This window comes from Trachymyrmex cornetzi, unplaced genomic scaffold (assembly GCF_001594075.2).
Source record: "Trachymyrmex cornetzi isolate Tcor2-1 unplaced genomic scaffold, Tcor1.1 scaffold26, whole genome shotgun sequence".
NCBI classification, from domain to species: domain Eukaryota; kingdom Metazoa; phylum Arthropoda; class Insecta; order Hymenoptera; family Formicidae; genus Trachymyrmex; species Trachymyrmex cornetzi.
The window spans coordinates 1026160-1048694 of NW_017297270.1; the positions used below are offsets into that span (position 1 = coordinate 1026160).

Here is a 22535-nt window from a genome sequence, read left to right on the forward strand (position 1 = left end):
CTTGTTACTTTTCCTACTCGGTAACGAGTAACTGTAACTTGTTACTTTTAAAAAGTAACTTTCCATTCCCTGATATTTGAGTATATTTGGACAATGTGACTGTGTTTAGCAGACAGTTCAGAAAACGCTCAATGATTCTTTATTATGATTGGTTGCTACAATAATCCAGCGAAGAAATAAAGACAAGAATTAATTATATTAAAGAATCACTGAGCGTTTATTGAGCTGCTTTGAGTGTATTCAATACTATAACTGCTCATTGAGTGCTCAGTTAGCTCTTGCATCTGATTGACATATTCCATTATTTCGTATTATATAATATAAGAAAGTAATATCTAAATTATATTTCATATTGTTATTTAATTTTGAAAATCATCCGACTTCCATTGTTAATGTGTTTGGCTAGTACGAAGAATATATGAATTGAATATCCTTGTAATATTTCTTTATTTGACTGCGATTGCAACCTTGTACATACAAAACAAAAATTTTTCTCTACACTGACTTGTAACGACGTTAAAACGATAGTAGCGGGATTCTCTAAATGTCTTATCGATGATTGTCGCTATCGTTAACTAGCGACAGCCAATGACAGGACAATCCTGAAAGAAAGCGCGGTTCTCACTGGCTGTCGCTAGTTAACGATAGCGACAATTGTTGGTAAATCGTTTAGAGAATCCCACACAATCCCACAACTGACTAGCTCTTTTCTCGTTCGCATGCGCGAGTCTCGTTGCTCCCTAAGTAGAGCACTACCTAATTAAAATACGATCTCAAGTCGCGCGCTATTTAAATATACAATTCGATACAACAAAATCAGTGCAGAGCCGTTAGAATTAAAATGGACAAATTAAACTTGCGACATCCATGTTCCAACCTGCATATACAACGATGATATAAAATTGTTATAATATGCTATTATAATATAACAGTATTACTGTCACAACATGAAATTGTTACAATACTTGTTTCAGAGAGAAGCTTATCCGTTAGGATTCTTCGTTGTACTTGTTGTCAAAGGAGAAGACACTGACTGTGATGGGTTGTCTAGTAGTAATCCTCTTCGTACTAAAAATGTTACATTAATCGTAAATCCAACTATTACCAAACGGGATTATGTTGTCGCATCGGTGTCAGCAGCAGCAATTGTATTAGGTTTTTGTATCATTTACATAACGGCTGTAATAGTGTTCAGTATCAGAGAGAGTAAGAAACTTGCGACACAAGACTCGATAAATGAACAAAATCAAGATTTTAACGAACACATACCGAGTCCGTCAATGGTAGAAGAGGTAACTAATAATAATGGATTCATATTTCATGTACAGAATGAGGCACATAAAGTGTGATAAGTGAATATCTCAAAAATTAAAGAAGTACAAAAAATGTTTTGAACAAAAGTTTTAGAGTTTCAAAACGGATTTATAGTGCGTTAATAAAATAAAAAGAAATATACCTCGTCCTGTGTGTAGTCGTGTATGTTTTATGCATTTTGCAAAGTACATTAATAATAATTTTAATGTTTGTAATATTATACATTTTGTCAGAATAGTCCGAAACCATTGTATTCTACGGAAGAAGATTCATCCCTAGATGAGGATGATATAGATCTAATGGAGGATGCTCTCTCTGATAAGGATGTAATACGAACAAAGGTCATTCTCTCGGTCTGTGATCTCGCTCGCAAAGAACCAAGGATATTGCGACATAAATCTCGTTTATATTTATATTACTTGGCAACTGTCGCAATATTCTATACACTACCGGTCGTACAATTGGCGGTGACATATCAGCGTGTCCTTCATACAACTGGAAATCAAGACATGTGCTATTACAATTTCCTATGCGCTCATCCACTGGGTTTGCTGTCCGACTTCAATCACCTATTCTCAAATTTTGGATACGTTATGCTTGGTTTACTATTTATATTTTTGACTTATTCTCGGGAACACAACGAACCAGATAAAGAGAAAATTAAATGCTATGGCATACCACAACACTATGGTTTATTCTATGCAATGGGCACTGCATTAATAATGGAAGGTATATTGTCGGCGAGTTATCACGTATGCCCTAGCCGTAGCAATTTTCAATTTGGTAAGTTGTATTAAAAACAAAACGTATTGTCTTTGGTATTAAATATTATTTAATTTTTAGACACCAGCTTCATGTATGTAATCGCGGTACTCTGTATGATCAAGATTTATCAAAATCGTCATCCTGATATAAACGCTAGAGCACCGGTAACATTTGGAATGTTAGCTGTTATAATATTTGCAGGATTGATTGGAGTTCTAAATGGTTCCAAAACTTTTTTAATAATATTTTCCATCATGCATTTACTAATATGTTTCTTTCTGACTGTACAAATATATTATATGGGTCGATGCAAATTTGACAGAGGCGCTTTTAAAAGAATGATGCAGGTATTTATCCCCTTGATTTTATCGTACCATTGCGAGACACATTTGCCATTGATATCTTGCAGAGATTCAAACATGAGGCGCGCTGCGGCATATGGCATTTACTCCGGCCGCTTTATCCCGCAAGATTTATAATGCTTGTACTGGCGAATTTATGTAACGTTGGACTTGCGGTATTTGGTAATATGTATCAGCGAGGCAATTTCGCTACATTTTTACTAGCTATATTGATGTCCAATTTAATTTTATACACATTCTTTTACATAATGATGAAGGTACGTACATTCTCTTTTTTTTTCTCTTTTTCACGGCAATATAAGAAACTAAGAATTATTTAATTTGCATTAATATGAAAAATCTTATTTCTAGCTTTGCCACAGGGAAAAGATTCTACCTACACCCGCGATTTATATCTTCTTATCCATGCTGTTTTGGGGAGCAGCCTTGTACTTCTTCGTGAATAAAACTATTTCTTGGGCACTTACACCTGCTCAATCCCGCTTATATAATAAACCTTGCGAATTATTGAACTTTTTTGATTCTCATGACATCTGGCATTTTCTTTCGGCATTAGCTATGTTCTTTTCTTTTATGGTATTACTTACTTTAGATGATGATTTAACGGATGTACATCGGAGTCAAATACCAGTTTTTTGAAGATCTCTATGTAGAGTTGAGAATTATATGAAATTTTATAATTTTACATAAGGTAATCTCTCGGACGTAAATTTACAGTTCATATAATAGAATAGTAATCCTACAAAAGAATTGTAGAATTCTTAGAATAGTAATTCTACGAAAGAATGTGTACATAAAATATACAAAAGGCTTTTAGGAGAGTATGTATGTGTATGTTCCTCATGATAGAAATGTGGATATTGCCTGTACCAAAGAATGCATGTGATGTCGATTAGGTCAAATGAACGTATGAATGAAGCCGATTCCATAAATTGCCTCCTACAATAAACAAATTTTAATTCCATTGCTTCGATGGCACTTTTTATGAAGAATGTATGTGATAATGTTTCAAAATGAATATATATGTATATATATATATATATACACATATATATATCCTACGAAACGTAGAAAAAAGAAATTGATATAGAGAAAAAAGGATTAACGTTTTACATTTAAAGTATATACATTTTTGCATCTGTCGTGAGGTAATATGTTTGCGACAGTTGCACAGTACATCGTTCACAATGTTAAAGTCTTCTATATAATGTTTTCTTTGAAAATAAATATACATTTTATATATTTGTGCGTGTATGTCCCCCTTCCCCCTCCCTCCACCTCCTCGCGCCGGCAATGCAATATTATTTTTAATTATATAATAGTTTGCCTAATATGTTAAATCACGGTTGACTATCTAGGTTCTTTCTAACTGTACAAATACAATTGCATGGGACGATATAAATTTTACAGAGGTGTTTTTATAAAAGAATGATACATTGCAGGAATGTTTTTTATTTTGTGTGCCGTTGATATCTTGTAAGAGAATTAAAACGCAAGGCATACTGCGGTATGGCACTTACTCCAAATACTCCGGTCGCTTTATTCAGCAAGATTCTTATACTATAAAATCATAGTGCTTGTATTAGAAAATTTATATTATGTTGGACTCGCGATATTCGGAAATATCAACAAGGCAATTTCACTGCGTTTTTATTAGCTATATTTATGTCTAATTTAACTTTATACATATTTTTTTACATAAATGATGAAGGTATATACATTCTCTCTCTTTTTTCTTTTTCGGTCATGTAAAAAACTAAGAACTTTTTAATTTAACATTTTATTTATAGCTTTGCCACAAGAAACGGATTCTTCTCATACCCGCGATTTATATCTTCTTTTGCTGTTTTTTAGAGAGCAGCCTTGTACTTTTTCATGAATAAAATTAATTGTTTTTTTGGATTTTTACATCAGCCTGTATAGTAAACTCGCGCATTACAGAATTTTTTTTATTCTTATGCCATTTGGCACTTTCTTTCAGCATTAGCCTTGTTCTTTCTTTTATGATATTACGTATTTTAGACGATGCTCTCTAACGGATGTACATACATCAGAGTCAAAACCAGTTTTCTGAAGATACTTTTTATAAAGTATTCTCTCGGATGTACGTTAATCTACATAATAGAATAGTAATTATACAAAAGAATTGTATAAAATATATAAAAGGAAATAAAATTTAGGAAAGAGAGTGTACGTATACGTATTTCTCATAAAACGTGCTATGGGTATTATAAAAAAAATGCGTGTGAAATCGATTAGACCGAATAAACAATATATATCTCGAATAATAAGGCTTCAAAGAAATAAATCACATAAATAAAAAATGCAAGCTAATGTATTACTGGATGGTAATGTGTAAAACTTGTGTGTATTATTAACAATAATTGACAATTACAGACTTACAATTTAGGCCATTCACTTCAGCGTAACAACGAAGTATTAATAAATTTAAATATTGAGCATTACATTAAATTTCAATATAAACGAGGCGTTTTGTAGAACCAAAAATATGTCGTGGGTATAAAATCAGATCAGAAGCAATCATCCATCGATAAGATCTTCAACTGTCATTGAATTATAGATAAAATACATATTTCGAGATAGACGGATATTAAAATTAAAATATTAAACGAACAATAGAATATCAATTTTGTTTAAAAGATACCCAAAAACTTACATTATATATCTGAGGTCTTATGAGTTGTCAAATCAGAGCACACGCATATCCGATAAAGACACATCAGGACAAGTGAGTATATTTATAACTATTATAATCATAAATAAATACAGATTAAAGGATTGTTAATAATATACACTAGTTTTACACTATATCATTCAGTGTCGGCTTAGATTAATTTGCATTTTTGATTTATTACCTAATAAACGTCATAAGCTATAAATGCGATTCCATGAGTTATTTGTTAAAATCAACGAATTTTGATTCCAGTGTTTTGATGGCACTTTTTATGAAGAATATGTGTAATAATATTTAAAAAAATATATCTCTTCCGTAAAACGCAGAGAAAAGAAATTAACATGGAGAAAAAAGAACTACATAAAATGTACATTTTCGCATCTATCGTGAGACCATGTTATTTAAATGCGGCATATTGTCCATAACGTTAAAGATTTCCACATTTTTCTTTGAAAAATATACACTTTATATATTTGTGCGCGCACGTGTATGTATATAATTATATACAGAATACCACACGTTTAATAAATTAACATATTCTTTTAGATACATGATACAGGCTGTCCCGAACTGGTAAGTCTTGCTAATCCAATATTAATCAAGATTGTGGAATATTTAAAATTAAGATACGCGCGCGCCAAGATAACATGCTGTTATAAATTATTAGCTTATTTTTGGGTTAACGTTCATGTTAATTTACTACAATAGAAATTTTCATATTTACAATCGAATATAAAAATGTTCAATTTCTGAAAGTTCAATAGACTAAAAAAAATCTAGCAAATTCTTCTACGAGAACAATGAAAATTTCAAGGAAATTCATAACTGAGAGAACGTCCGATATCTTAGGTATAAATCTTCTTGTATTCCCGTATACAATTATAATCTATAAGTAGTCAGAATGACACTGACGCGTTTTTTCTATTTTTTTTTCTTAAATATCTTCGAATATATAAAGCGCTTTGCATTAAAGAGATAAAAAAAATTATTTAATAAGTTAATCGGACACTATCTCTTCTAGTGTACTTTTCTTACATCAATTTTTAAATAAAATCGAAATTTAAACTATCGAAATACCTCAACATTCAATGTTAAAAAGAAATGATAATTGTGTTCACATTTCAATCAATATTTGAAAAATTTAGATTTTATGAAACACTATTTATTCAAAGTATCTACTCAGTTATTCTTCTTAATATCAGAAGAGATTTGCATTAATGTGAATAATTATATATATCTTTGAAGATGAATTGTACTATTGATGTGCGTTTAAATGTTAATAAGTTGGAATGGATACATAACATGGAACAGGTACGTTTACGCGAAATGCACTCAGGATGAAACGCCTGAGTCCTTGTGATGCTCCTGTCCCGCAGTCTCTAACTGCGATAAAGTTCTTTGCAACTCTGCTCGTTCAGCCGGTTGCAATCTGTGCGCAATTTCCAGCACTGCGTTCAATCTTATTTCCGGACAGATTTCCAAAGCTTCCTTGATTTGCGTTACTACCGCGTCTCTCTTTACACACGTTATATTGCGCGATACCACACTGTCGTCGGTTTTACATTGAGCTTCCAGCCAACAGGCTGCAGCTTCGTCTTGATCCCACAAATACGACTCCGTTGCTCCCTTATCTTCGATGAACCAGCGTCGAAGCATCGCTTCCACTTGTCTGACGTCGAAACTAGGCTGTGTTGACAGAATTTCAGTCTTAATTTCCTCTTCGAAAAGTCGCCGTCGTAATCGCCAATAAAATAATTGACGCGCTTTTTTCCACGGTATTATCTCCTGAATTGTATTCTTTTCAAACATTCTTTCCGGCGTATCGTGTAAATCAGCGAAATAAACGGCGACTTGACGGTAAATTGGCTCCAAAATCTGTTCGCGCTTGCGAATTTGCGCTTCGATCTCGGCGCGTTCCTCCGCCGTGTTTACTGTTGTTAATTTTTCCTAGAAACACACACAGTTACATAAACGTTACATAAGTGTAATATCAAGAGTTTGATATAAAAAGATGAGGAATCGCGCTTACGTACTTTTAATTTTATTATAACGAGATCAACTCTATGCATAGTCTTCACAATATCCTTGTTACGGAATTTGATTTCTACAATACCATCAGGTTCCAAGATGCCACCTCTACTGTTATTGTCGGCAAACATCTCCATAAAACGAGGATTTATCATGGGATCAACGACCGCCCAAGCACCACCCCTAAGTTCTGCGTTCGGTGGAATGTAAACAAACACCGGCTTGCAATATTGCCGCAATCCGTCCACGATATACGCGCCGAACTTGACGATCTGCTCGTACATATCTGTAAGCACGATATAATGAATTAAAGTAGTTAGTGAAATTGGGACAATGGTCGAACAATGATCGATAATCGAAGATAAGCTTACCTTTCATACCGCCAGAGAAGCCTCTCCAATTAGCAAAGATAAATAGCGGCAACTCCTCTTTTCCGAAATCTTGAATAGCTTGAGCAGTTTTGTACGCGCTATCCGGAAACCAAACTTGTCCTGCTTGAGATATAGTTTTAGCTTCCGAATCTAAATTGGCAGGGTCAGCTGGCAAATGTAGCTCAACAGTCCTCGTTTCGACAGCGATAACGCCACACGGTATGCCACCGAGCCTAGCTCGTCCCGTTACTACTGTTTGCGCCCATGGTCTCATTATTTCCTGTTTTATCACAACAAAAGCAAGTTAACAATACTGTTGAGTTTTCTAATAAAAATAAGAGTTTTCTAAAAAATTATCCATATATAAAAATTCTAAAAATTACACAAAGAATTTTAATAAGAAAAATTTTCATTAAAGTTTCTGTAAGATCGAAAGGCAGAAAGGACTTACATGCCACGAGCCTCTATCGAAGAAGCCACTTTCCCAGACGTTCGACTCGGTACAATTTCTGCCTTCCAACATCCATCTCGGATCATAAGCTGCTTTTGTAGGCACGTAACCGATCTCTCGGTCGATTGGATCCATGATGGGTGACAGTATCGGCAACGAAGCACCTTTATTTTTAGGAAAGTAACTTAGCCACTTCAGAACAGTCGCCACCCCGTCCAAGTCCCGATCGTCGGTCGCGTGAGACACCCCATTGTTGTGCATAATCTGTGTACCGCCCAATTGATTGTTGCTAGCGTAAACCTCGCGACCCAGCACAGTATTTAATGCTCTATAACCGGTTAAAATAATATGCGAATTCTCAATCTGAATTATTCTTTGCCCGAGGCGGACCAGATAGGCGCCAATACCGATCGCACGACATGACACTATGGAGATTGTGATCGTCTCGGTGTATGCTTTTGATGTTTCCCCTGCGATTAGACCGGCATACTTTAAATTCTCTACCCCTAGATTATCATCCTTGCCGATGATGTCTGTGATTTTGTAACGTGATTCTCCTGCAGGATCCTCGATCAACGATGCCTTCACTGAGTTGAGGGGCGCCAAGCGCGCATAATCATCCGGCGTGAGATATATGTATTTGAAACCCTTCTCCGGCTCGTTCTCGTCTTCCCACGCGATCCTGAAAAGAGCCTTTACCTCTTCGGCTAGACCAAGACGTGCTCCAGAATTGGCAGAAAAGTATATACGTGGACACCCAAGTCGTCTCGCTCTCTCGGAAGCTCTACAAAACACAAGATCCTCGCGCGTCCCGAATGAGCCTATCATGTACGTTAAATCATTGGCAATAAGTATAATGTCCCTGCCGAATGGATACTCCGGAGTATACAGAGTCAATTGCCACGCGATCATACCAACGTCGTTCTCGCCCGGCAGGCGCTTCTGTTCGACCAATTGTTCTCCCTCCAATACTAACTCCACGATATCCATCACTGGATTAGGAATCGTAATCGGATTTTGCTCGCTCGGCGGCGTCTCCTCAATGTATCTCTGCCATAACTTCTCGAGCTGTTGCCGGAACATATCCGGCAAATCGTATACGTAAGTCGTGCCGGCGCTCTGCGCCTGAAATCTCTTCGCTTGAAGATAATCTTTGGTCAGATATGGCGTGGAGATCGGTAGTCCGTGCATAGGACCTGGCCTCCAATTAGTCCCGTTTACTGTAGTAGACGGATAAGACTCGAAGCGAATGATACCCGTCTTGGAGTCGGTAGCTTCCGTGTACAAATGCAAGTCGATGCTGTATCCACTATCATTGGCGATACAGAGACGTACGTTGGAGGTCGGTTTCCCTGGTGCGGGTCGTATAGTCATCTTTATCTCTGCCTGTCGGACGTGCAGCTTCCATAATCTTGGCCCGTATCGTAGCACCATGCTCGTCACACTCTCTTCTATTCTGCTAGGATCCATTATGACTGTAGGTACAAAGTTCAAGAAAATGTGATTGCACTCTGTACGTTTAGCGAGAGGATGCGAGAACGCAACCTCCAGCTCGTCCATGGCCTCGAGCAAAACACGCTCGCCTTCGTTATGAAGATAATCGAAACTAGCCTCCTTTGTGATGAGGTCGGAATGTCGTATGATCGAGCGAATGAAGAAGCGATAATCTGTAACTTGCTGGCCTTTTGCGACCTTGGCTTGCCCGAGGTACAGATGCATCTTCTGATTGGACGTTGGAAGTGCTTCGAGATCGTATGTTCGCATACGGTTCAATTCCAATTGGAAGGCGCAACCGGGCTCGAGATGCCGGTAGATTCTGTCCTCGACGAAGCCCTCTCGCTGACGGAAGGTGAAAAATTTGGGGAACTGCCTTCTCTTGAGTGCGGCGAACGTAACTCTTCGAATACCACGGGATATTAACTCATCTTTGTTGTTTGCGCACCAATCTCCAAACATTCTGGCCATAGTGGCATCATCCTCGGTTCCATTCTCCTTGACTGCGATGCTCAATATGTGGATTGGCTCTGCAGATTTGTCGTTAGTAGTTGCCGCTGTCGTCGTGGTTGTCGTCTCAGCCGCACTTAAAGAGACGTTGATCGATGTACTGTGCCTTGATTCGCTCCCGGCGGCTTCCATCGCTTCCAACAATTTCGGACACACTACCGGTGTGGGACTCGATAGATCCTCCAGTAGATCCAAAATCTCGTCCGCATACTGGTTAAAGTGATCGAGATCCTGAAAGGCTGCCATCGCGCCAGCTCTGTGGTCCACCAGAGATTGATTCTGACGATTAGGATGATTGCTTGGTAAAACGAATTGAAAATACACCAATGGGATCTCGCCGGATAGCTCCAAATGTTGTAAACACGTCAGTTCATAACTGATATAAGCTCGTCGTACGTAGACTTCCAAAGCTGCGTTGCACACCGCACGATTGGAATGATAGAAAAAGTCGTGAAGTATATCGAAGATAGACGTTTCTGAGAGAATGAGTTTCTGCAGATTTTCTGGATGGAAGTCATGTCCATACATATCCACCGCGGAAAGAAATATAGATTCCATCTGATTATGCCTGAGCTCATAGGCAGGTTGATGGGCAGCGATTAATACCTGCCTAGCTCTCAATGCAACACGACTGTGCTCCGTACGATTCAGACTGGTTAATTCCGTCAGCGTGCTCGATAGCTCGTCCGTGAGACCAGGTTCGTTAGCCCACAAATGATCGATCAACATAGTAACTAGGACGTTCTTCTTCGTTACTTGATTGTGACTGAAGATCATACCAGTCACAGTGGTTACGTCATCCTTGTACTTATCTATCAGTGCGGAGACACACTTATCGTAATGACCTTGTTGAAATTGGCTTTCAACCGTGTAATACTGTCGGAGAAGTTCATGCACGGCGGTCTTCATTCGACCGCGTATACCGTTCCGGTACCTTTGTACCAATTGCACGATAGCTTGAGTAGTCAGAAAGAACACGTCTCGCTCGGCTCTTTTGGATAAGGTCGCCGCGTGTCCATCAATTACAGCAGCGATCTGTTGACTGGGAAATTGAGCTAAGATCGATGTAATGTTTCGCTCGTACAAAGACATCAATTTGCGAATCTTTTTCTCAACCGAGATAGGGATCCTGCCGGATATCGTCGCGATCACCTCCTGCAATTCCAACAACGGTAAGTTAGGATCACGTAACGAGAACATGAACTTTTCGATTAGCTCACGTAAACGTGGCAAATGGTATGGATCGGGTAAGCAATAGCCAGCCAAAGTATTTTCCAAAGCATTTCGATACTTGGTGTGAAGATGATTCAGTTTTTCCGGTATAGCCGATGCTACCGCCGCAGGAAATTGTCCTGTGTATTCTTGCGCTTTCGTCACCAATGACGGATCATCCAATTCGAGATGCGCGATCAATGTACCGGCTTCTAATATAGCGCCAGGTCTTTTTACATAAAAAACACTTCCCGTCTCGCTGGCGGTAACAGTCATGACCATCTTCATTACTTCAATTTCGGCGTATGCCTGACCAGGTCTAACGTGACCCCCGTCTTCGACCAAGAAATTGATTAACTTGCCGGCCGACGGTGACCTTAGTAAGGACGGATCGTTATCTTTTTCAAAAATACATGTCTGATTTCCAATTACGATCCTATAACGATCCACTTCTTCACGCATATAAGTCGTAAAACTAGCACCATCCAGTGAAAGCAGCAATCCTCCGTCCGACATGCGATGGATTTCAATTTCTTTGTAGGAGCCGTTCATCACGAGGAAGTAGGTATTAGGACCAGATTTGGCAGCCTGTACTTTATATTTGTATCCGTCGTTAATAAGCTCTACCTGCAATACGTAATGTTGTAGAAGAAAACAAAAATAGTAACATATACCACAAAAATCCCAAGATAATTCAAAAAAACACATCTTGTGTAGTATCATTCAAATAACATTAATAAGACAGGAACTTACATCAATAACGTTATCTAAATCATTGCTAGCCTGTATTTGACCTCTCTCCAAGGCAGTTTGGAAGCCAGTAAAAGCCGCTGTGATCGCTCTATCGGCAATATGAAGTGCTCCGCACGTAACAGCCAATATAATATCTGGTTTGTCGCTTCGGACACGTTCGGCGATCAGCAAATCGAGCCAAGCAGTATCTATATTATTCTGTAGAAAGGATTCAGTCTCCAACAATGTGATAAGATACTCAACCGTTGTCCTAAAATCGCCTCTGATGCTTAGTTCTTTTAGAGCCACGACTAAATTCTCTCTAGCTTGATTACGGTCCTCACCCCACGAAAAACAATGGCCAAATTGAGAATCCGCGAATTCGTGAAGTCCTCCTGAAGCTCCAACCGAGAAATAGCCCCAAACATTTTTGGATGATCGAAAATTCAACTCTTGCACCGTGCCGGAACTCGGCTTGAAACCTAAAAAAATGAGTTATATGATTTCTAGAAAAAAAAATTAAATCTTTTGCGGTAGGAAGCTATCTTACCTTCGTCAGGATTTTCGCTGGTGATTCTAGCTGCGATAACGTGACCCCATGGTTGAGGCTTATGACGAGGCTGGTCGAAATCAATCGGATTATCGCCCCAAGGACTCTCACCATATAAAAGACGTATATCTTTAATATGGTGCAATGGTAAGCCCATTGCTATCTGTAGTTGGGCGGCCGGCAGATTCACATCCGATACCATCTCGGTACAAGGATGCTCCACTTGAAGACGAGGATTCAACTCCAAGAAATAATACCTGCCAGCTGTGTCATACAGATACTCGACGGTCCCCGCGCTAACGTATCCCACCATTTTTGCTAATCTTACAGCGGCCTATTGTTCGGTAGTAAACAATCAATAACACATTGTCGAGGGTATAATTATTGTGATATTTACTTTTTCCATTTCTTCGAAAACCTCTGGCTTGGCAATCACGGCAGGTGCTTCCTCGATGATTTTTTGATGTCTCCTCTGGATAGAGCAGTCGCGCCCGAATAATGATATTGCGTTACCATAATTATCGGCCAGTAATTGCACTTCCAAGTGACGAGCGCATTTGGCTAATTTCATAATAAATATTGGTGAGCCGGGTATTTCGATCTGCACTTGCCTAAACGTTAGAAATCCTTGCGATAAAAATGTATTACACAGTGCTACATATGTAGTAAAAGTCCTTTTTTTTTTAGGCAGAACTTTAGGGTTTTACCTAAATAAAGCGGGCAATTCCTCGGCGTTTTCTACTTTTCTTATTCCTTTACCACCACCACCTTCGCTCGCCTTCACCATAACTGGAAAGCCGATCTTGTTAGCCGCTGCTAAACACTCTTCCACGGTGGCAACGCATCCTTTTTTGAAAAGTTCCGATGATATCTTGATTTTTTTTCCGCTGTATTGCGCTGTCAATTCCGATCCTGACCAGGGGAGTGTTGGTACATCCGCGGTTTGAGCGACTATGCTAGATGCAATCTTATCACCCAGAGCCCACATAGCTTTTTCGGACGGTCCTGCCGAAAAATGTAGAAATGTAATATAAAATCGGCACGAAAATGCGCAAATTCTGTGAACAGTTGTCACGATAATTAATTCTTAATTCTTATGAATGATATCGATAAAATAATAGCTGGAGAAACGCAAATTGTGCGTATCTTTGGTTTTCTTTAACTTCTTTAATTTGTTAATCCGGTTTTTTAAATGTTATTTATACCAATAAAGCAGATGTTATTTTTATGGAGTAGTTCCGGAAGTTTAGGATTTTCTGAAGCATGACCCCATCCGGCCCAAACTGCTTGAACTTGAGTACGTATTGCGATATCGACGATAAGTTCCACGTTAGCATAATTATTGTTGTTGGTCCCACCCGGTACAGGCACGTACTGGTCTGCCATTTTGATGTATTCTGCGTTCGCCTTCAAATCTTCCGGAGTGACCATCACCACGAAACGCACAGCTCTCTCGTTTTTGAACATCTCGTACGACCAGCGTCGAATCGATCGCATACATTTAACTGCTGCGATACCATTATTGGCAATCAGTACCTAAAACAATAATTCGTAACATAAAAATCTGTAACAAATCTTGATAGTTTTCTCATTTTGAGCTGAAGCAACGGATGAAGCAAATGCTTATACCTTGTTGATAACTCTGGTACCTCCGAAGCGATGGACAAACTCTTCAGGAGTCGCAACGGTAAAATCCTTCTCATGAAACCGACTTTGCGCCTGGATCATCACCGTACCCTGTGACATGCTAGGCCTGTTGAACAATATATACGTTCATGAGTATTTATTATCATACCCGATAATACATATTAAGTTTGCAAATTACGTTCCGCTTATAATGTCGACCGATAATACATTTCAGTTCATTACGCAAAAACATCTCACATCAACTCGTCTACAATTTATATACGTCAATTAAATTTTAAATCTTGAGAAAAGCAGATATTTTTCATAATAAATTTTTCATAGCAGTTTAAGATGCTTAACAACATAAATATATCATATATATTCGCAAAATAAAATTTACATTTTTAAATCTTGAAACTGATGGATGTTTCGCATTTCGTATTCTTCGGGACTGATGTTCTCCTCGTTATTTTTTAGAGATATCAACAGATTGTTGAATAAGAAAGTTCCTCCAGTTTAAATCTTTCTCTGTATTTTCTTACATCAAGATAAATCTCTTTATTCATCTCATCATGCGATTTCCCGTAGATAAATGGGTCTAAATACTTAAATCCAGAGTGGTAGAAACGAATAAACGCGCGTGATTACGAAAACCAAGATAAAAATCAAATAACTCCAAACATGATCATTCACGGACTAGCTAAGAATGTTTCTTATTTAAGCAGTACGAAAAATTTGAAGATATTGACTAAAATACACGATTTCGAGATGCACAAATAATTCTGTAAATCAAGTTCGGCATTATCACATCTGCATGTCGTCATAAAAAAACTATCGAGAGCTTTCCGTCACGCGATCAGTACATGCAAAGGAAAACTAGTATACAGAAATAATCATTTTGCTGAGCAAGCCTAAAATTTAGCTATATACATATATAGATACAGATGGAAATAATTTTGTTATACGTTTGTAATTATAATTACATGTTATCATAATATACATGTATTTTATATTATTACTGTCATAATGTTAGTAATAATAACTATATGTATAGTTCAATCAACAAATATATAGTTGGCAACCAAAAAATGACTACAATTATAGTTATTATTATTATATGTGTGATAGCATGCGGATGAGGTATGGAAGTGTGAATGAGTTAAGTTTTATATGTAAACCAAGTCCCCTTCTTGGCTGTATATGCTGAAGTGTAATAAATTCTATTCTATTCTAGTTATTATTATTAGATTAACGCAGTTATTATAATTTAACTATAATTTATAATTGCAACTATTTTATGATAATAATTATCAGACATTTTCGTACTATATATATTGCTTATACGGGGTGTCCCTAAATAAGTGGCCATCCCTTTTAATCTCGTAAATTAACAGAGATAAACCTAATAAATATAGTATCTAATTAAACTATATTTTGAACACAGTAATTATTTGGAAAAATTATCTATGTTAGAGAACGAAGGGATATGCATAATTTTTGCAAGTAAAATAAATAATATGATATAATAAAAGTTGTAGCGTTCGTTCTAACGAGTACAACGATATATGATATAACAAAATTATTTTTACAAATTATGCAATTTATTTCGATTTGAAGTTTTGCGAGCAAAGTACCTTTTCAATTTCTGCTTTGCGATATGATCAACTTCCGACTCTCATATTGTTATCTAATCAATGCGAAAAGAATTGCAATATACAAGGTGTCTGGTAAGTTTTGATAAAGCGCTCGTGTGTAGATAGGGCTAAATTGAGTCGATAAGTCCTTCACCTTTTGCTATTTTTGCAACTTTTTTATAGTTACCTAATGAGTAGTATGTCTAAATTCGATGCATAAAATAATTTTAAGATACCTTCAAGAATTCTTTAAAAAAACATCTTTGAGATATTTCATAAAGAATTCTGAAATCCTAAAGTTGTCTTATGCGTTGATTTTATTTTATCAGCTTATTCGACAATTTTTAGAAATTAATATCTCGCTAACTATTACAAAATTATGCATAACTTCAAGTAAGCATAATTCGTGAAAAATGTAAATATACTATATAATTTTAGTATACCAGTATAGTATTGTGTATTATAATAAGCGGTATGAAGCATTATTATACATTATTAGGTACTGTAGAGCATTATGATTAAAGCATTACTAGAATTAAAGCATTACATTAGTAAGCTAATTCTAGAGTATTAATGGGTATTGTTAGGACATTGGAAGATTACTAAAGTACTAATGGGCATTAGTAGGCATTGGTATATACGATTTTGATCAGCAATTACATTTTGTGTTCTATTTATGTATATATGATAATTTTTTCTCATTTTCTTAAACTTTATTTTTATTTAAAAAAAAAAATGCAAAAATTATCTCTCTAATTATTTTTCAATTCCTTTTTTTATTACTTTTCCACAAAAAGAAATTATACAAGAAAAAGAAAAGATACAAAATGACACAACTAAAAAAACGTTATTTTCGAATTATTACTATAAATGATGAATTAAATAAACATCATCTTATTTCATCAAAAATGAATTAACTTAATTTTATAGAAAATCGGCGCACACAACTTAAAAAGATTTTAAAAAAGTCATCACAGCTGAAAAAAACGTTTTCTAAGAGTTGTGAAACGAAAATGACAAAAATGTCATAATGTTAATAATACATTCTTTTCGTTGTATATTATTTAATTAGTCAATAATTTTCTATTAATTTGAAAAATAGTTTGTCTCCTTTTTTTTGAAAATTTAATTTTTTAAGTTGTTACTTTTAAAGTAAGAAAATGATATAATTATGTACATTTATATTTAATTACATATATACATTTTTTAAAATAGGAATTAATTCTCTTTTAGCTATAATATTATGTTTATAAAAATATCGAAACAGGCCAAAAAGCATCAATCATTTTGAAATAGAATGGATGTGCGTATGCGATATATCTTGTATTCTATATCACACACACCTAAATACAAAATATGATACATCTCTTCACTTTGCAATCTTTCAATAAGATTATAAAATTATATTTATACGATGTTTGATCGATATCATTATATCGATCATGCAATCGGAGTATGGCGCTTTAAAATTTGCTTATCAAGCTTATTCACATACCAAGCGAAAAGCAATCGTCATCAATTATACATGTTAAAAGAGAATTTAAAAACCTATTTAATCTTTTCACAAATTCGTCTGGTTATTTTTCCTTTATGCAGGCAAATCGAGGTAAATTTTACATTTAAATGTTACACATTAACATTTAAATATTTATGCTTAAATATAAATACGTAAAGATTGTGAATTCGCGGAAATTGCGACACGCTTTAAAATTAAAACACAGCGTGACAGCATATTATGTAACAGTTTGTTTTTCGTCCAATGTATAAACAATGTTACGAACAAAGACAACGACTCTTCATTCAATATTTTAATTTTCAAAGAAAGAAATCGGTCACGTCGAAAGTTGTTGCGATAACAATCTTTTATTATCTCATACTTTATAAGTGGTCGTATGCGAAAACGTGCGTGCGTTCGCGCGTGTGTGCGTGTGTGTGTGTGTGTGTGTAGAAAAAAAGAAAGAGAAAAATAGTCTTTGCATTATCAGTTCTTCAAAAGTATTGGACGATAACCGTGTAAGGTCGAATCACATTCGTGTTTGAAATGCACGGAGAAACCAATCTATACAGCGCACATGAATGCTTTATGATTTATCTAAAACGCAAATGTTCCTGATAACGGTGTTAAGAAGTTCGCGACAGTCCGCACTTAAAATAACTTCTATTTTTGCAAAAGGAAACGATCGTAAGTTGCATCGAGGCGAACTGTTTGAATATTCAATATCGCGCGGTCACAGAGGTGAGAAAGGTTGCGAAATTACACTCTAAAAAATATGGGTTTAAGAGAATATACAGATTTAAGAGACGTCAGGTTGACGGATAGAAAAATATAGTTATTTTTAGCGTACAATTATGATATGAATAATTTACATTGACACACACACACACACACACACATGCTATTTAATTTGATACAAGTTAAAAGTTTACAAACATTTTTTGCTGAAATATAATACAGTAAAAAACGCCTTGAACTTTACGGTTAACATCTTGATTTCTAGGTATCTAAAACAAATTTTGGTTTCATTTTAATCTTAAATGATGCTGTTCTCGTTCGATTATGGTTTTTAAGAAAAAATAATTTTTAACAAAATGGTGGCTCTCTAAAATTAAGATTATGACTTTCGGTGAAAATTTGATAACTTTAAATGGCTGCCATTTTATTCAAAATTATTATTTTAGAAAACACGATCAAACGGTAGCGACATTATTTAAGATTAAAATGAGATCAAAATCATTTGTTTTAGATGCTTAAAAATCAAGGAATCATATCAATAATATAATTTTGACTGAGATATAAAATACAATAAATTTTTTATTGTATTATATCTCAGCCAAAATTAGTATTATTCACATTTTTTAATATATATTATTTAAAACGTAAACATTTAGTTCTCATACCAAATTAAATTGTCAAAGTAAATTACTAACAACAGTAAGAGCACTACATGCTAAGATAACTACATTTTTCAATCCGTCGTACTCCGACATATCTTTATTGCAATATTTATATAATTCTTATAGGGTAGATTTAATACTAAAGATTTTAAATCTATACGTGTTTATATTAATACGATGAAAATTATATACTTAAATCGATAAAAGTGTCACATTTAACCTAATTTAAATTGCCATTATTCCTACTCAATATGTAATTAATTTGTACTAAAGCAATAAAATTTATTCATTTAGTACAACGATACATTAATTAGGAGCAGTGGCGATTTAAAATAGGTTAAATTTGACACTATAAATTGAAGAGCGTACTTCTCAAAAGTTCACGGAAAGAATTTTTTCTTAGTGCTGCTGCACACACCTTCCGTAACAGTAACCATAAGACGTACTATAAAAATTAGCCAATTACAGTCGAGAATTCTTTTGAACTCTTAATTCTGATTGGCCGATATTTACGGTACGGCTTATGGTTACTGTTACGGAAGGTGTGTGCGGCAGCCCTTAGAATTTATCCTGAAAATATGACAATCGTGGGACAACATTGTATTTCGAAGAATTTTAATGTAAATCTTTCTCATTCATTAATAAAACTACAATAAAGTATAAAATAAGTTCGATCAATTTTATTGAAATGCATAGTAAAAATCTTTAAAATATTGTATTGTACCACAACTATCATATTTTCAAGGTAAATTTTAAAAGAAAATTCTCTCCGTGTTCGACAATTCACACAAATGTACGAATTTTCAGCCGTTCTATTCTTCATTTTTGCGATTTGTGCGAACGATAAATCCTGTCGCGCCCTAATGAGACTTATAGCGTATTTGGCCTGAGTGAGTTTGTATCAATTCGAGTTGGTTGGATTAATTACGTAGTATGCTCTTCTATTGGTAGAGAGAGAACATATAACGTCAATCAATAGTAGAACATTATCCAATCCAAATCGGTGCAAACCTGCTAAAAGTTCTCTTCGTCTGAGGCAATCGGGGGGCATCTGAATGGGATCTACCTTCGCTTATTATCACACACAATGTAATGGGGTAAAAAAAAAAGATACAAAAATCACCTGAGGCGCTTACGCCGCTCGACCAATCCTGCCGCGACATTGATCTGCATCTGCAAATTGCCGTTATCGCTCCCATCGCTCGGGAAGCTATCTTCGATCTCCTGCACCTCGTTAGGATCAGTATCGCGATTGGGATTGAGCTCTTGTTCGCCATGCTCGGGCTCCCCGACGACAAAGCTCACCGGCGACTCCATTTCTCTCGCGCGAGCGGATTCCAACGGATTGATACAGTGGACAGTCTCCACAGTCTCCTTACTGGATTCCGCCGAACCGGAAGGCGGTAACTCCACACGTTCGATGTTACCTTTAAAAACACATTCGCGGATGTACACACCCGAGGTGGAATCGATAATTTTGAAGAAAATTTTGGATCACATGATAATCTCCTTTAGAAGGACCAACGTTAAGGACGCTTTGAAAAGCTTGCTACCGCCCGAAAGAATTTATTATTGAAAGGATCATACGCGCGCCCAGGTAGCAAGCTACGTCATTTTGACGTCAAATGACGTCATTTTGACGTCAGCTTGCTACCAGGGCGGGATCTATAATAGAAATAGTGGTCATAGAAAATCGTAGAAAACTGTCCAGTCATAGTCGATTATTCTTCTCATATTCGACAGTGATTGATCAATTTTCTACGACTTAAGACCCAACGACCGCTACGACTTCTATTGTAGATCCCGCGATAATATAGAACTGTTTGACAGGTGGACATTGCAAGGGAATCCCCTTCGCGAAAAAGTAGGAAGAGGAAAGAAGAGAAGAAAGAATATGCATCGTGGCTATCGCACATGATGGTCCATGAATCCCGTGATCATTTCAAGGGAAAGACACACAAGTGCGTAGACACGGTCACTAGCGGAAGAAAAGAGCGTAAACCGAATGTACAGGAAAAATTGTGGACAGAAACGTAAACGGAACTTCCAGGAGACTTAGGGCCGCGACATAGACTTTTGCGTAACGCATAACATATAGTGCATAAGAGAATCAACCAGTCAAAATCAAAGTCTTCTTTTCAAAGTGAAGTGGAAGGAAAGGAAGGATTCAGATTGATTGATTCTCTTATACGTTATAGTTTATGCAAAAGTTTGTGTCGCGGCCCTTAAATTGGAGCAGTGTATTAAAACTTTGACTACTAAATTGATTCCGATATTAAGTTTAATAAATTCAATGTACACATATTTTAATTTATTTCTAATTAAATGTTTATAATTTATATTGACTCTTTAATGTCTTAAATATTACACTTGCAATAAGAAAAATGTTTTGATTATATATTGGCGTATATGATAGAATACATTTTAGTAATTAAACAGAATTTTTGGTTATCATGATTGGACTTGATATGTTGTAGCTAATGATAGACTTAACTATAAGAATTTCATCAATATTTTTATACATATACAAATTATTCTAATTATATTTACTAGACGTTTCTTCATTAAAAAATTATACTGACTTAATTAAATAATATCATTATCAAGAAATTCTCATATACTTAACAAGAAGGAATTAATCATCTGATAATTTCTAGAAACATTATAATTCGTTTTTTATCCAACAAACATAATGGGACGTGTTCGGATTTCCACCCGGGTGCTCCCCAAATGTCATATCATTCATGTTTAACGTACGTCATACGGTAAACAACAAAAACAAAGTGATACCTGGATGGCACTCGGGTGGTGAGAAAATATAATATCTGATTAAGAATGATTTTACTACGCTGGCAAAAAAACCAGTTTTTTTGCCAGCGTAGTAAAATCATTCTTAATCAGATAAATAAAAATAAGACCCACGTGAATTTCTTTACGCATCATCCAAATATAACATAATGATTATGGTAATCAAAGCGTTAAGAGGTAAACGCCCCGTTTATGTTTCACTACTCCAATTTAGGCTTCTTCCGCTTCCTGGAAGTGTCACTTTCCTCGTACATTCAACTTACGCTCCGATCCTTTCGCCTGCAGAAATGCACGTGGACTTGCGTACATGGTATATGAATTACGAGGAAAGTACCGTACAGGAAGTCCAGAAGACGGCGTAGCATACCCAGTTACGTTCACTCCACTTCTTAATATCTCCTCTTCTTTTACGAGCGGCATGTAAATTCGAAGCAAACCGGCCACCGCGTTGAAGAGATCCGCGGCCGAAAGGGTATCGAAGACGACAACGACGTCTCGCACCGGATCGCGCGCACTACACTGACTTCGCTGGGAGCAGGGAGATCGAAGCGAAACAAGTTGCACTGTCCCGTTGGCGGGGCAATTCAACTATGTATTGTGACTACGTGGTTCGCACGAACCGAACACGTCTGACGCTCGCCCAGGTTCAAGGGTCGTCGCGGTAACGTCGGCTGGTCATGCGGTAATCACGTCGATCACCCATTCCACGCGGAGCTCTCGCGCGTCTTGTATTCATTACCAAATTTACTCCGCCTACAGGTCTAACACAAAGCGACCGTAACTGAGTCGTGAAACGTAAATCGTAGTTGTAGATTGACAAAACATGGTGTGTTGATCTACAACTGGGCTTCGCGTTTCACGACTATGCAGTTACGACTATCTTTGTGCCGAGGCCCTACTTCTTCAACCCTTTCGATCGTCGAGAGATCGCCAAGCCCATTTCTCGCGCGGTAATCTTGGGTAAATGAACATAAGTGAATTTTACACTGACAAGTAAACCTACCCAAGTGTCAGTGACCGATTTTGATGTAACTTGGCATACTTTTAGAACTCACAAAAATAATCGATACGTATTTTTTTATATCTGC

At 36.4% G+C, this 22535-nt stretch overlaps 2 protein-coding genes across 4 annotated transcripts in view; one reads left to right on the top strand and one right to left on the bottom strand.

Moving 5' to 3' along the window:
- The window catches only part of LOC108761644 (SID1 transmembrane family member 1), a 6151-nt gene extending 2629 nt beyond the window's left edge, over window positions 1-3522 (top strand). The window contains exons 6-10 of the mRNA XM_018508278.1: window positions 975-1292; window positions 1548-2097; window positions 2158-2426; window positions 2489-2698; window positions 2793-3522. Coding sequence (XP_018363780.1) covers window positions 975-1292; window positions 1548-2097; window positions 2158-2426; window positions 2489-2698; window positions 2793-3080 — 1635 coding nt within the window. The 3' untranslated portion in view covers window positions 3081-3522. The remainder of the gene's footprint in view (window positions 1-974; window positions 1293-1547; window positions 2098-2157; window positions 2427-2488; window positions 2699-2792) is intronic.
- Window positions 3523-6290: 2768 nt separating this feature from the next.
- ACC (acetyl-CoA carboxylase) overlaps window positions 6291-22535 on the bottom strand; it is a 20063-nt gene continuing 3818 nt past the window's right edge. The window contains exons 1-12 of one of the 3 annotated variants that reach the window (XM_018508254.1): window positions 21815-21886; window positions 19763-20066; window positions 14114-14237; window positions 13690-14020; window positions 13192-13489; window positions 12882-13095; window positions 12485-12818; window positions 11956-12416; window positions 7987-11829; window positions 7536-7815; window positions 7170-7450; window positions 6291-7083 (exon numbers count right to left, since the gene is read on the bottom strand). In XM_018508254.1, coding sequence (XP_018363756.1) covers window positions 6469-7083; window positions 7170-7450; window positions 7536-7815; window positions 7987-11829; window positions 11956-12416; window positions 12485-12818; window positions 12882-13095; window positions 13192-13489; window positions 13690-14020; window positions 14114-14237; window positions 19763-19956 — 6975 coding nt within the window. In that variant the 5' untranslated portion in view covers window positions 19957-20066; window positions 21815-21886 and the 3' untranslated portion in view covers window positions 6291-6468. Of the gene's footprint in view, window positions 7084-7169; window positions 7451-7535; window positions 7816-7986; window positions 11830-11955; window positions 12417-12484; window positions 12819-12881; window positions 13096-13191; window positions 13490-13689; window positions 14021-14113; window positions 14238-19762; window positions 20067-21781; window positions 21887-22535 lie in introns of those variants that run through there. The other 2 variants (XM_018508253.1, XM_018508255.1) reach the window with 2 other exon arrangements.